The 15,393-nt window shown below is 39.6% G+C and overlaps 1 protein-coding gene across 1 annotated transcript; it reads left to right on the top strand.

Annotated features, from left to right (window-relative positions):
* Positions 1-3,265: 3,265 nt before the first annotated feature.
* Positions 3,266-13,500, top strand: LOC126003804 (myosin regulatory light polypeptide 9). Its single transcript, XM_049770160.1, has 4 exons — positions 3,266-3,416; positions 10,359-10,557; positions 11,191-11,352; positions 13,004-13,500. The coding sequence occupies exons 2-4, from the start codon at positions 10,374-10,376 to the stop codon at positions 13,174-13,176; spliced, it is 519 nt and encodes a 172-aa protein (XP_049626117.1). The 5' UTR covers positions 3,266-3,416; positions 10,359-10,373; the 3' UTR covers positions 13,177-13,500.
* The last annotated feature ends 1,893 nt before the right edge of the window (positions 13,501-15,393 follow it).

Consider the following 15,393-nt stretch of genomic DNA (forward strand, 5'->3'; position numbering starts at 1 on the left):
TTCAATTTATTGGACATGGATCAACCATCCAACCTCAAATCCTGGATCTCAACCTTAGACCTGGCACTGTTCCCTGCACTAGCAACAGGAATCAAGCTCTCCCCTCAACCTCAGATGAGGCCCTAATACTGCTCTGGCACCAAATTGCTCCAGGGTAAGCTCACATAACACCCTATCAAAGAGGAAAGAGCAACAACTTGATCTAAGGGTAGGTTCCCTACCTCACCAACTAACAGTGAGATGAAATCAGAAGATACTCTGTCTTAGGATCTGTGCAAAAACTAAGATCTCTAATAACAGAAGACTGATTACAACAACTGCCACTGAAAAGAACTTTTCCTGGGACCATAAATAAAGACTTTATCCTAGGCTTTGCCCTAAGATTTGTGCAAAAACTAAGATCTCTAATGTGAACTCTAGCTTGCTACCAGACTGGATCCAGAAGACTGATTTTGACAACTGCAACCAAGCAGAACTTTTCCTGGGACCATAAAGAAAAACCATAAAGAAAGACCTCAACAACTAACATGTCTGGAGTCTGGAGTTGATCTTATGATAGTATGCTTCAAGGGTAGAAACACCCTGTATCTTAAGACCAAGGGAATTTCCTTTTTAATTTCCCCAATGTTCACTGCACCTATGCAAAAACAACAACAACAAAAGCCACGTCAGCTCTTCCTTTTTTTGTCTTTTAATTTTATTTATAGCTTCTAGACAGGGGCTCCTGCCTTTATTTATTTTTACAGAACTATAGAAAATGAATCATTTTGTTCTACTTCAAATTTTTTGTTTTGTTTTTGGGTTACACCTGGTGACGCTCAGGGGTCACTCCTGGCTATGTGCTTGGAAATCGCTCCTGGTTCGGGGGGCCATATGGAATTTCCCAGGATCAAACCCTAGTCCGTCCTGGGCAGCTGTGTGCAGGGCAAACGGTCTACTGCTGTGCTGTCACTCAGCCCCTCTCCCTCATATTTCTATGTCCTCCTACAAATTGAGAAAAGAAATAAAAATATTTGGGACCCAGTGGCCATGCTGGGTCATTCCAGGTCATTCACTCAGGAGCATTGAGTGGAAATAAAAAATGGTCACATCAAAATATCCAAACCAAAGTTATCAACAATAGACCCAAACTATAATAAGCTATACACAAAATGGACCTGTTATACTAGCAGTCCAGGATGTATGGGATGCATGATGGGAACAATGAGGGAACTAGAGGGAGATCAACACTGGTGGTGGGAATGACTCTAACTCACTGTCACTATATATCTGAAATACAACCGTGAAAGACTTGTAAATAAATAATTAAAATAAAAAATAAGTTTCAAGTGCTATTTTGAAAACATTAACTTAGATAGTAACATTTGTATTATCCATAGTTACTTGTGGAATGACTGAAAGAATAAACCTGGACAACTAATTCCCATTTATCTTCAATTAACCAGGCCCTTTGATCAACTACAATAAGGTACTCCCTTGATCTGAAATCTCTCAGCTTTCCCCAGGGACATCTAGAATAATTCCTTCACTAATCCTCTGGGGCACTCTCCAGAAGTCCCCAGATACATTAAATTCCACCTTGTTTCGTTTGTATGCCTTACTTTAATTGTACTATAAATAAGTACAACTTATTATAAATAAGTTTCATTCTTGTTCCCCGATACCACGGAACTTTGCTACCAATTCTATTCCCTCTTCTGCAAACTTCATCTCAGAGACAGCAAGGATGTTCTTTTAAATAGCATAAACCACCTCACCCCACACAGTGCTTGGCAATGCAGATGTGATTGAACACCTGTTGACTGACTGTAAGGAAAGAAGATAATAAAGCCTGGCACAAGAGAAAGCTCAGAAGAAAAGAAAATAATTAATATCTTTAATACAGTTCAAAGTGTTTTTGTTGTTGTTGTAAAGAGGACTGTGTGAGCTTGACTGTGTGCACCCTGCATGGCACTATATCTAAGTCAGACTCCATAAACTGCAGACACCCCTCAGCAAAGTCTGAGCCAGAGTTGTATCATACCCCGTCCCTTCGTGACCAGATTTGTTCATGACTGCACTCCTGTTAAATCGATGACTTCCCAGGATTTACCCTAGAAAACTGGCATTCAGTTGGCTTGGACATGATGTACCTAGTAACTTGTATTTTTAATCTCCAGTGGTTTTCATCATTGAAGTTTGGGGAATGAATCAGTTTTTATTAGTTGGATTCCATGATTAGGGACAGTTATTTTTCGCTAACTCTGCCTTCAAAAAAACTAACTTAATATATTGACTCTGCCGTTTTTAACTTTGTTTTCATCTGGATGACTCAAGTGTGAGTTTGTTTTTAAAAGGAGAAAACAGGGCCACCCCACATTACAGGAGTGTTCTGATCGCCTGAACTACTGAACTTCTGTGTTAGAATAAGTGTTCTTGGGGCAATTCAGTGCTTTCATAGATGAGGTCAGAATCGAGGTAATCACCAATACAGTCCTCACCTACCTTTGGAGGAAAAAATAATTGGGCAGAGTTCAGTTTAAAAGGACTGTTTTTCACAGCTGTTTTAGTCCCCTCTGGGGACTAAGAAAAAGAAATAGAACTTTATTTTTCTCTACTTTCTTGTTAAGATTTAGTAAGGTTTTTTTTCAGGCTGCCTGTTTTCCTTTTTGATAAATATCAGATTCTACTTGAAAGTCTGGTCAAAGTGATCCCGGTGGCGAAAGCAACAGGAAATGCTCAAGAGGTTACCCTTGAGCCATCAAGCACTCGGGACTTTATAAAAGCCATCTGGTCTAAAAAGGGAGTGGTCGCTGGGCTGAAGTCTAATTAAGTGGGGCTTATCATTGGGCACTCTTAGTGGCTCTACAATAAATGTCTTAGCCACAACAAATTCCTGTAACTGTGCAGGCGCGCTCGAACTGCCGACAATAGGGGCGGGACCAGGACGGATCACGTGGGTCGCGCGGTCAGTGGACCGCACAGCGATTTCCTTACAAGGCCTTGAGCGGACCCGTCCCGCCCCTCGCCGCGCCCAGGAATGTGCGGGGACCGAACCAAAGGGCGGGCTCAACCATCTGCCAAGAGGAAAGGGGGGAGTGAAGAATACGAATGTCAGTCACAAAAAAAAGCATAGACACCCGGTCGCGGGATCAAGGGTTTCTTGCACGCTCTTCCACATTAGAGTAACCAGAGTTCTACTTCTTCCCTGTGCAGTTGGGCAATATCGCGCCTGACGCACACAGTTGTCACATTCCCACCCCCTCCAGTTGGCAGGTTCCACTTGTCGGCCGAGAATGGTGGCCGGCTTCCTTCCGCTTTGCTAAGGGGCCGGAAGTGTAGTCTTCGGCGGGTCCGAGAGTTGGAGGGGTGTTTGCTTGGTTAGTGAAAGATTCTGCGGGATCTCTGAAGTGTTTGGCTTCTCGTGTGCGTGCTGGGTGAGTGAGGATGCTCGGAGCCCACTTCCGGTGCTGGGGCGCGCGGTGGGTGCTGGGAAAGCGGCGACCGGCCCCAGGACGGCTCCTGGGCAGGGGTCGCGGCTGGTCTCCCAACTTGGAGCACAAGGCCGGGCTCTGCGATGGGAAACGGCCCGACCGGGGAAACGTGGCTGCTCGGCTCCCTGACAGTCGGCCCAGGAAACCCGAACCTGGCGGCGCTGACTGACTCCTGTTCTAAGTTTACTTTCTCGCGCAGTCTGGTCGGAATCCGGAGTGCGCAAAACTGGCCCGGCGCCTTCCGCACCGACCCTGCAGCAGCTGTTGTTGGCAGCTGTGTGTCTCCTTTGGGGAGGACGTGGCCGGCTCAGATTAGCAGCCTCCTCCCTCCGCTCTGCATTCACTTCTGTAATTAGAACGTTGGGAAGTAGAACGTGACTGGACCAAGAAGAATTTAGGGTTTAGTTTGCAGCTTCAGAACAATTCCTTAGGCTTAGGGGGAGTCGATTTGGAGCTCAGTTCAACTACCCAAATGTTTCTTTTTATAATAGTTGAGTAGGTGTGTGCAAGCTTGTATCAGTTTTTTGTTCTTTTTTTGTTTTTTGACCCTTGGGATACAATTGTATCTTCCTTTGAGATTTTACCCTAAGAGTATATAGGTCTAGGCCACAGTGACTTATTTATTACTATGACTTTTCTTTACTGTATGTTTCATCTTATAAGATGTATTGAGTAAATCTTAACCCGGAAAGCTTTCAAGTTCTAAAGATTAAGACTTCCTGCCTTTGTCAAATGCTAAGAACTTTTTGGGTGTGGCAAGGCCTAGAGAACTGCCACGGAAAGTTGGCGCAGGCGCCGAAAACCTGGCTTAGTTGACTGGAACGAACGTGCCGACAAGAACATACATATGTTTTTAAATAGCTGTGGTTGGAACCAATTTACCAGTTAATATGGGAAAGAAAAATTATCGATTAAAGGAGACTGGTTTTGGTCTGAATTTGGAATGCCCACTGAGCGTTATGTACTGTATAAAATGAGTTTTTTCAAAGAATATATATTAACCAAATTATAACAAGTATTGTATTCTAATAAGAGGAATCGAATGGAATGCAGCTTAATCCCATTTTATTGAAATATCTAGATTTTGATTACCCTCTGATTATCCCTGTGTATCTGTGTGAAACTCAGAGTATCTCTATTTCCCAATTTTTGTACTTTTTATCTTCATTTTTTTTTTTTTTTTTTTTTTTTGGTTTTGGGCCACACCCGGCGGCATTCAGGGGTTACTCTTGGCTCTGCTCTCAGAAATCGTGCCTGGCAGGCTCAGGGGACCATATGGGATGCCCGGACTCGAACTCAGTCGGTCTCAGGTTGGCTGCGTGTGTGCAAGGCCTTACCGCTATACTATCACACTGGTGTCCAATTCTTCTACTTTGTAATCTTATCCTGTCTCTCTCCTTTTGTCATAACCTCCAAAATTCTCTTTCCTGTTAATAAACTTTAAAAAAGAAATAATTTCTATCTTCTCTGATTTTAAATGAGATGCTATCAGTCTGTAAACCGAATCTGTGATTACAATCAGACAAGATGTTTCATTTTCTACACTAAAATATTACATATTTCATAAAATCCTACTGTGCAAGTCTGTGCCAAGTTTAATAAACACATGCCTACAAACCAGAGATCTTAGCTTTTTTTAATTTTTAATTTGTTTTTTGGGCCACTCCAGGCAGAGCTCAGGGGTTACTCCTGGCTCTGAGCTCAGAAATTACTCTTAGCAGTGTCCAGGGGTCCATACAGGATGCTAAGGATTGTACCCCGAATCCCTGAGTAGACAGCATGAACGGCAAACATCCTAGCCAGTTTGCTGTAGTTCCAGCCCAAGATCTTAGATTTAAATGCTTCCAGGGTAGACTTTATTTTAGGACCAGTAGAAATTTCAGATGCTTACATGGCTTACATCTGGGTCTTTTGGAATTTTACCTTCACTTTCTAAGCTTCTATTAGAAGTATACCTTTACTAAAAGTTTTTTAGGAGTGGAGAGTACAATTTCAACTAGTTTGAGAAAGATGAAAATGGTCAGTATTGTCATAGCAAGGGGGATAGTTAACAGTATCATAAATAATCTGTTTTTTGGAGATCATAGTACTATACCCGATTTGGCTTCTTTGTCACTAGTGTTGATTTCATCTGAAGTATGGTAAAGAAAAATAAACTTCCTATCACTAAAATGTTCCAGGTTTCTGGTGCAAGAGATACTCCTGGATCAGAATTTAATCTTGAACAGATGCCAACTAATTACATTACAGTTTTTGGTAGAATTTAGGCTGTATCTGAAAAGGACATATCATAGCTTATAAATGATTCAAGGTTTTCAAATCTTCCTCACCATCATGATTCTAATCTTTCAGAAACACAAAATGATCTTTTCTAAACATACTATATTTGATAATTATGTTTCATCTTTATAGTATATATTCCATTTTTGGTCACGTTTTACCATGAGAGCCATATTTCTGGAATGAAAACTGGCTTTTTTCATGAGTGAAACCAGTTATTTTATGTATAGATGTCTTTACCAATTATACATAAAACTCACTGAAGCTATAACATTAAAGTTATAGCATTAAATTTCCTAATTCTTTTTTTTCCCCCCACATTAACACAGTCTTTGCTGTGTTCCTTTGACTCATTCTTTTTTTGTTTTGTTTTTGGGCCACACCTTGCGGTGCTCAGGGGTTACTCCAGGCTGTCTGCTCAGAAATAGCTCCTGGCAGGCACGATGACCATATGGGACACCGGGATTCGAACCAACCACCTTAGGTCCTGGATCGGCTGCTTGCAAGGCAAACACCACTGTGCTAGCTCTCTGGGCCCTGACTCATTCTTAATGAATTATTGTATTATGATCAATTGAGTCAACAATACTACAGCTTTTAATGTTAAAGGAGTTGCATAAATTATGTGGCTTTGGATTGCTTTGTGTAAGAAATATTATAATGTACTACAATCTGGGGGCTTGAGGGACAAAGTAAATGTACATGTTAAAATAAATAAAGAAAAAAAGACAAAGGATATAAAAAAAGAACGAAGAGAGCAATAGAGAGAGCAGTAAAGACTAGTTAAGCAAAGGAGTAAGGGATACAATTCTCTCCATTTATATTTCTTGATCAATTGCAAGTCACTTCCAGGATAAAAAAAGCTGATGGAGACCTAAGGATATAGGGTTAAATGGAAATAGTTTTGGATTCAGTGTACATTCCATGAATAATAGGAATTAAAAAATATTTATATATATATTTGCTGTATATCCAGAAATAACTCATGTTAATTTAATAGGAATACTGATATGCTGCAGTTACAAAGATAGGACCAAAGCAAGGCAAATTATACAATCATATTATTACGATATTATTGGTAACCATACTGGCAATGGGAATCTGGGGAACCAGTGATATTCCCACTTTCTCGACCACCTACTGTCTACACAATTTTTTAGAATTGATTATATTCTTCAGATATTAATGAAATTTCTTACAGAATAAAAATCATTGAAATGTATAGTTTTATTGGTACTGTGCTGAGAAAAATTTAAGCACTGACACAAAAGGTGATAATAAAAACTTGCTAAATGGCAAAATAATTTTCTTAATTCTTAAATAGAATTAAACAGTAGGAACAGTTGGTATATCTTAGTATAATTAAATGATCATTTTAAACCTGGATGATTCAGCATTAGATGTTCTGTGTCAGGCCACGGCTTGTACTGACCCAATTTTTTTTTAATTATTATTTAGGGGGTTAGTCTGCTGGTATAGCAGGTAGGGTGCTTGTCTTGCATGGAGCTAAGCCCAGTTAGGTCCAAGATGCTACATTTGTTCACTTGAGCAGTGCTAGGAGTGACCATGAGTTTAGAGCTAGGAGACTAGCCCTGGGGATCACTAGGTATAGCTCCATTTCTCCCCCTACAGTAAATTTTTTTAAAGACAAGCCAAGATTCTGGAGGGGGGACTGGAGCGATAATACAGCAGGTTAGGTGCTTGCTTTGTACATGGTCAGCCTGGGTTTGATCACTGATACCCCATGTGGTCCAACAAGCCCACCAGGAATCAGCCTTTAGCACTAGTAGATGTGGCCAAGACCAAAACAAACCAGGTTCTACCATAGTTCAGTAGAGTCCTTGCTTTACAGGCTTGAGGCTGAAAGTTAAGTTCAGACCCTCATGCAAGGTATCATCACTCATTTGTGATTTCCTAAAACACTGCAACCAAGTTGTGAAAACCAAGTAAGTGATACTTAATTGTAAGAATTATATCAGGGGCTGGAGAGATAGCATGGAGGTAGTGCATTTGCCTTGCATGCAGAAGAATGGTGGTTTGAATCCCGGCATTCTATATGGTCCCCGAGCCTGCCAGGAGCAATTTCTGAGCATAGAGCTAGGAGTGACCCCTGAGCGCTGCCGGGTGTGACCCCTCCAAAAAAAGATACCAGTTAAAAAATAAGTTGTCTCATAATCTCTTAAATTCTCATGATTTTCTTTGTTTCAAAAACAATATTCTGCAACCACAGGAGAAGAAAGTATTGTCAAACAAAGCAGACTGCTTTTGAAAAAATGTGTTTTGTTTTGTAAAGGGCTATGAATTGCTAAATATATGCCTTCAAGGTTGGAACCACCCTCCCCTCACCCCCCCCCCCCACGCTCAGGGGTTACTCCTAGCTATGCACTCAGAAATTGCTCCTGGCTTGGGGGACCATCTGGGACACTGAGGGATCAGAAATTGCTCCTGACTTGGGGGACCATCTGGGACGCTGGGGGATTGAGCTCTGGTCCATCCTAGGCTAGCAGTGCGTGCAATGCAAACGCCCCACTGCTTGTACCACCACTCCTGCCCCCATCCTGCTATTTTCAAAAACTACATCTTGTATAGAGAAAAAGTACTGTTCGACCTACTTTAGGTAATAAAGGAATTTACTAGCCTCAAAAGCAGAATCAAATCAAGGATGCTTTAGGGTAGGCGGATGTTGGAGAGAAAGCACAAGGGGTAAAATACTTACCTGGCACATGACTAACTCTGGTTAAATCCTTGTTACTATAATTATAGTCCTCCAAGCACCCTGAGCACAGAACATCTCCAGAAGTGGCCCATTCACCCAAACTACCAAAAATAGGTGAAATCACTTCTGAAAGGATGGCTGAAGGGAACTAGAAAATTAGGGAGGAATGTTTATCATGGCCTCTGTATCATGTAGTTTATATCTTCACAAAACACATTCCAATCTACCGAGTAAGCCTAAAACAGAATATTGGATGGAATGTGTGACTATCACTTGTGGAATTTCCTGCTAAACTATGAGAACTGGTTTAGCTAATTTTTTTTTTTTATTTTTTCTCCCTGGTAGAATTTTCTGATTATTTCCCTAATTAAATTTAGTCAGGGTGATGTGGTTTGTCCTGGAAAGAATCTTAGAAATGTCATATTTAACTGATGGGACAGTGCATTCTAAAGTCACTTTGCAGTGCTGAAATCTAGGTAGCACTTAATTCTTTGCGGTCCACAGACTTATTTATAGTCCAAGGGCTTAATGTTTTGCTACATCATAGCTAAATGTTGTTTTCAGAACGTAAGCTTTAAAACTGTTATCCTGGTCAGAGTGAAATCAATAGCACCTATTTTAGACATGCTTGAAAGAATATAACTCAATACAGTGTCTTAGTCTTGTTAGCGATTTTGCAGACTACTATTCCCAACTCAAGTCTGAAGGATGGTATGGTAAAATCTGATAGATGAATAATGGGATAAGATAGTGTTGTAATTGTCTTATGAATTGCTCGTCATTCTTTTTATGTTTAACTTAAAATTTACAGGGATAAATTTAAGTTGTTAGCAAAACGTTTTCTGTAATGCTTTCTAAAACTTAATTTCTTAAAAACTTAAGCTTTATTATAAATGTTTATTTAGAGGATCTATCTAGTCACTTTATTTAACTTGACTACACAACATTGGTTTGGACAGAATGGTAATATCCATAAAACAAGCATTTTAAAACGATTTTTTCAGTTAGTTTTTCATCCTCTCTTGAACTACTTTGGAGCCAGAAAAGTACTGTAAGAAAATAGAAGAACTATATTGGGCAATGAAGATTCAGAGATGAAGCTCTGTTTTAGCAGTTCCTAATTTCTATTCATTTTGGAAAGGAGCACATTTCAGCCAGGATGATAAAAAGATCTGACTGACATTTTTTTTTTATTCTGCAGCATTCCTTGCACTTTTCTGTACTCTGTACAGAACTAGCACTCTCCCTAGGTTTTTTTTTTTTTTTTTTTGTCTTGTCTTCTGTTTTATTTTGGGCAGTAGTTTGGATATTTTTGTTAAAAGGTTGTATACATAGCAGTACTTGGGACATGTAATCTTGATGATATGCTCTGAGCTATCGATATTGCTTATAGTTTGAAATTTGAAGTTACTGATGGAACTGGTTTTTTTTTGGGGGGGGGGTTGGTTTTTTTGTTTTTTTTTTTTTTGGTTTTTGGGCCACACCCGGCAGTGCTCAGGGGGTTACTCCTGGCTGTCTGCTCAGAAATAGCTCCTGGCAGGCACTGGGGACCATATGGGACACCGGGATTTGAACCAACCACCTTAGGTCCTGGATTGGCTGTTTGCAAGGCAAACACCACTGTGCTATCTCTCCGGGCCCTGGAACTGGTTTTTTAAACATTAAATTTCAAGTTATTAAATGTTACAGCTCTTAAGGATAATGGAACTTAGAGAATTAGTCTGGTTTTTCCTCTGTAGTCTGGTTCTAAGAGTAAAGTTATTAACAAGTTTTTGCTGAATGCTACTAGCTTTACATTTTTAGACACATCTTAAGTAACTTAATCATACCTAGTTGATTCCATTTTCCTTTTGTTAATTTTTTTTTCTTGCAACCTCTTTCCTAATTAGGATTTAACTGCCACCATGTCGAGCAAAAGGGCAAAGACCAAGACCACCAAGAAGCGCCCCCAGCGCGCAACATCCAATGTGTTTGCCATGTTTGACCAGTCACAGATTCAGGAGTTTAAAGAGGCCTTCAATATGATTGATCAGAACAGAGATGGTTTCATTGACAAGGAAGATCTGCATGATATGCTTGCCTCCCTGGGTAATAATCAACTTTAATATTAATATATTAGAATGTCTTTTATGTTTACTTCTTGCCTTAAAGTTATGTAAAACACAGCCTAATGATGTAGTTTACAAAGTCGAACTTTTTTTTTTTTTTTTTTTTTTTTTTTTTTTTTTTTTTTTTTGGTTTTTGGGTCACACCCGGCAGTGCTCAGGGGTTATTCCTGGCTCCAGGCTCAGAAATTGGTCCTGGCAGGCACGGGGGACCATATGGGACGCCGGGATTCGAACCGATGACCTCCTGCATGAAAGGCAAACGCTTTACCTCCATGCTATCTCTCCGGCCCCCACAAAGTCGAACTTTTAAAGACCACCCTCAGGTTTCTGAAGATCATATGAGGATAGTGTGTGTTGCAAACACATCTTGATTTTGAAAATATATTCTTTCTTTTGTCACTAGTGGATTAGCATATACTCTTTAGGCTCCTGGTTCATTTAGGCTCCTGGTTTAGGCTATCTGGTTCATTGATAACATTTAATATTTAATAAATATTTTGCCGGAACTCAAAGGGTATTAACTGCATAATCTTTTTTTGTCAAATAAGCACTCTGATGATATTTAATGCATTTTTGTGGTATAAATAAAATGATGATCCTCTTTTTTGTTAAGGGAAAAATCCAACTGATGAATATCTGGATGCTATGATGAATGAAGCTCCAGGTCCCATAAATTTTACCATGTTTCTCACAATGTTTGGTGAGAAGTTAAATGGTACAGATCCAGAAGATGTCATCAGAAATGCCTTTGCTTGCTTTGATGAAGAAGCTACTGGTAAGTCAGAGACAACCTTTAATTATCAGTGTGCTGGTTTTTAGTTATGATAACTTAAAATACATAACTGAAATTATGACATTATACCTCATTAAATTGTATCTTTCTTTGAGTGTTTTTTTTTCCATTTTTGCTTTGTTTGGATAGATTTCTCCTATGGCATGTTAAATCACTTCTTTACCTCTTCCCCTAAATATTTAATAAACAATTAAATACTTGTATTTTAAATGTATTCCTTTATTTGAATAACTTAAAAAAGAATAACTTAAAATATTTTAAGTTTAGTAACTTAAAAGTTGAATAACTTAACTTTCAGTAAAAATATGATGAACAACATGCCAGAACAATCTTAATAAAGTGTGAATTACTATAGGCTGTGACACCAGTATAGTCCTGTTTTATCTCAGACCTTTCAGTTCTTGAATCATATACCAGTATTCATCATATTTGTAAACCTTTGATCTGGAATCAGATTATTGAATTTTATATTCCTATTCTGCATAGTAGCTGTAATATAGTACCTGTAATATTTAGAATTGTTTAAATAATTCCAGCATAGTCTGGTGATAGGAATATAGTTTCTATGCTCTGGTCTCCTAGGCTCCCCACAATATGGCCCCATTTTGCCTGTTTAAGTACAGTACCCTAAACTTTGCTATCATATTTTTAACTTCCAAGCTACTCTACTCATCATTGTGCAGACTTGTTGCTGCCATTTCTGTTTTTCTTTTTTTTTTCTTTTTTTTTTTTTTGGTTTTTGGGCCACACCCGGTAATGCTCAGGGGTCGCTCCTGGCTTGGGGGACCATATGGGACACCGGGGGATCGAACCGCGGTCCATCCAAGGCTAGTGCAGGCAAGGCAGGCACCTTACCTCTAGTGCCACTGCCCGGCCCGTTTTTCTTATCTTTTTTTTTTTTTTTTTTTGGTTTTTGGGCCACACCCGGTGACGCTCAGGGGTTACTCCTGGCTATGAGCTCAGAAGTCGCTCCTGGCTTGGGGGACCATATGGGACGCCGGGGGATCGAACCGCGGTCCGTCTCCTAGGCTAGCGCAGGTAAGGCAGGCACCTTACCTCGAGCGCCACCGCCCGGCCCCTGTTTTTCTTATCTTAACACCATCACTTTCTTGAAAGGAACTCTTTTGGGGGGAGTTGCCACTCAGTTGTTATTCCTGGCTCTGCACTCAGAAATCATTCCTGGCAGATCATATTGTACTGGGGATCAAACTTGTGTTGACCTTATGCTAGATATATATTCTACACACTATGCTATCACTTTGGCCTAAAATGTAACTCTTTATAGTATTAAGAAGGGATAAGATTTGGAAGGGACAAAGGAGATGTAACATTTTTTTCTCTTAAAGACATAGGTAATTCTCTAATATCAAGAAATGAGAATGTTTGTTGATATCCAGAAGAACAGGTTAAGAGCATGCTGCTTACAAAGCCAGAAAGATAAATTCAGTTGGTTAAGGTGCTTTTGCACATGCTGACCCAGGTTTGATCCCCTATATCCTTAAGGTCCCCTGAACATTGCTGGGAATGTGATCTCATATTTCATGTATTTGCTATTTATAGTGTGCTTAGTTTAACAGACATGGCATACTGTTCACTCTTATTAGTATTTGATCCCGCTTTCTTTATTCTTTAGGCACCATTCAGGAAGATTACCTGAGAGAACTGCTGACCACAATGGGAGATCGGTTTACAGATGAGGAAGTGGATGAGCTGTACAGAGAAGCACCTATTGACAAAAAGGGAAATTTCAATTACATTGAGTTCACACGCATCCTCAAACATGGAGCAAAAGACAAAGATGATTGAAGAGAAGGGCAGTTTCTTACCAATAGTTACTTGTTGCTACTCTGGGTATTTCTGAGACTTTCTCCTAGAGCCTTTTGCATGTCCTTAGCATTTTAGCTTTTGCCTTTCTTATTGTATTTATTCTCAGCCATTTTGGGCAAATGCATCTCTTATAATCAGACTGGAAATAAGACTTCTTGTCATTTACAGAATAGAAAATAGGGTAATTTAATTTACCAACCCCCTTTCCCAAAATAACTGCATTGTACACAGAGGCAATATATTTTTTCAGAAAAGTTATCAACTCAATTTTTTCTGAACTTTAATTAAACTTTATGATAAAAACCTGTTTGTTTAAAAGTTTTATTTATGAAAACTGTCTTGTATTTGTGTTGGTCTCATCTTCCACAGACAAATCTCTATAAAATTTACTTATATAGGGGGCCGAAGAGATATAGCATAGAGGTAGGGCATTTGCCTTGCATGCAGAAGGATGGTGGTTCGAATCCTGGCATTCCATAATGGTTCCCCAGGTACGATTTCTGAGCATAGAGCCAGGAGTAACCCCTGAGTGCAGCCAGGTGTGACTCAAAAACAAAAACAAACAAAATATACTTATATAAATAGCTTTGGTAGCTTTAAATCCTAAAGTTTTAACACATATGCCTCTTCCCACTTCATTTGTTAAAAGCTTCTAATAAATTACTTATGTGATTTAGTTAGACTAGGATACTGAGTCTAATTTTAATTTGTCCTAATTTTTAAGATGATTTTAGTCCCAAAATCATAGACAGATTATTTTGTGTATGCGGTCTCAAAATGTTGAAAATACGCATGCGCGCGCGCGCACACACACACACACACACACTGTTTCTCTTTAAAACAGTGCTCCTTGTTGAATACCATTTTTTTTAATGTGCCATACAAGTGGCACTTGCGTTATTCCTGGCTCTGCAGACAGAAATAGCTCCTGCCAGGCTCTGGAGTCCATCTAGGACGCCGGGACTCGAACCCAGGTTGGCCATGTGCAAGGCAAATGCCCTAACCACTGTGTTATCGCTCCAGACCCAATACCATGTTTGTTTATGCAGCAATCTACCATATGTTTATATATGAACTTTGGGATATTTGTTTAGCCTTTTTTTTTTGTTTTGTTTTTGGGTCACACCCGGCTGTGCTCAGGGGTTACTCCTGGCTGTCTGCTCAGAAATAGCTCCTGGCAGGCACGGGGGACCATATGGGGCACCGGGATTCGAACCAACCACCTTTTGGTCCTGGATTGGCTGCTTGCAAAGCAAACGCCGCTGTGCTATCTCTCCGGGCCCTTGTTTAGCATTTTTACAGACAAATCAGCTGAAACTATATGTTGGAGAAAATGAGATAATTTTTCAATTCTAAAAGTAATTTGTATTGCAGAAACACAAACCTATTTTGGAGTCAATAGTATTTTTTATTATTTATTTAAGCACCATGGTTACAATATTGTTCACTGTTGGATTTCAGTCATAGAATGTATACCACCCTTCACCAGTGCACCCTTTCTGTCACCAAAGTCTCCCATTTAACCCCAAGCCCCCACCTGTCTGGGGCAGGCAACTAGCTTCTCTTACTCTCTCCTTTTGACACTGGTTTGCACTATTGTTAATGAGGGTATGTGCCTTGCATGTCACTTTCTCTAGCACTGAGTTCATGTACAGTGATCAGTTCCACCTATCATTGTCAAATTTGATCCTTTTCTATTCTAACTGCATTCACCACTATCTACCCTGGGCAGGATCTCCTGGATGTTATTACTAAACTGTCTCTTATTTTTCTTATATCCCTCAAATGAGTGACATTATTCTATATTTATCCCTCTCCTTATGACTATTTCACTCAGCATAATTACCTCCATGTCCATACATGTATAAACAAACTTAATGACTTCATTTTTTCCTTATGGTTTCATAGTATTCTATTGTGTAGATGTACCAGTTTATTTGTTGATGGGCACCTAAGTTGTTTCCAAATTCTGGCTAATGTAAATAGTGCTGTGATGAACATTTGTGTGCAGAGGGCATTTTTATATTGTGTTTTTGTGTTCCTAGGGTATATCCCTCAGAGTGGTATATGGGAGCTCTATTTCTAATTTTTTTTTGTTTATGTTTTTTTGAGGACTATCCATATTTTCCAAAAAGGTTGGATCAGTTTGTATTCCCACCACTAGTGAATGAGAGTCCTTTTCTCCCAACATCCATA

Source organism: Suncus etruscus, chromosome 3 (assembly GCF_024139225.1).
Source record: "Suncus etruscus isolate mSunEtr1 chromosome 3, mSunEtr1.pri.cur, whole genome shotgun sequence".
In the NCBI taxonomy this organism is placed as follows: domain Eukaryota; kingdom Metazoa; phylum Chordata; class Mammalia; order Eulipotyphla; family Soricidae; genus Suncus; species Suncus etruscus.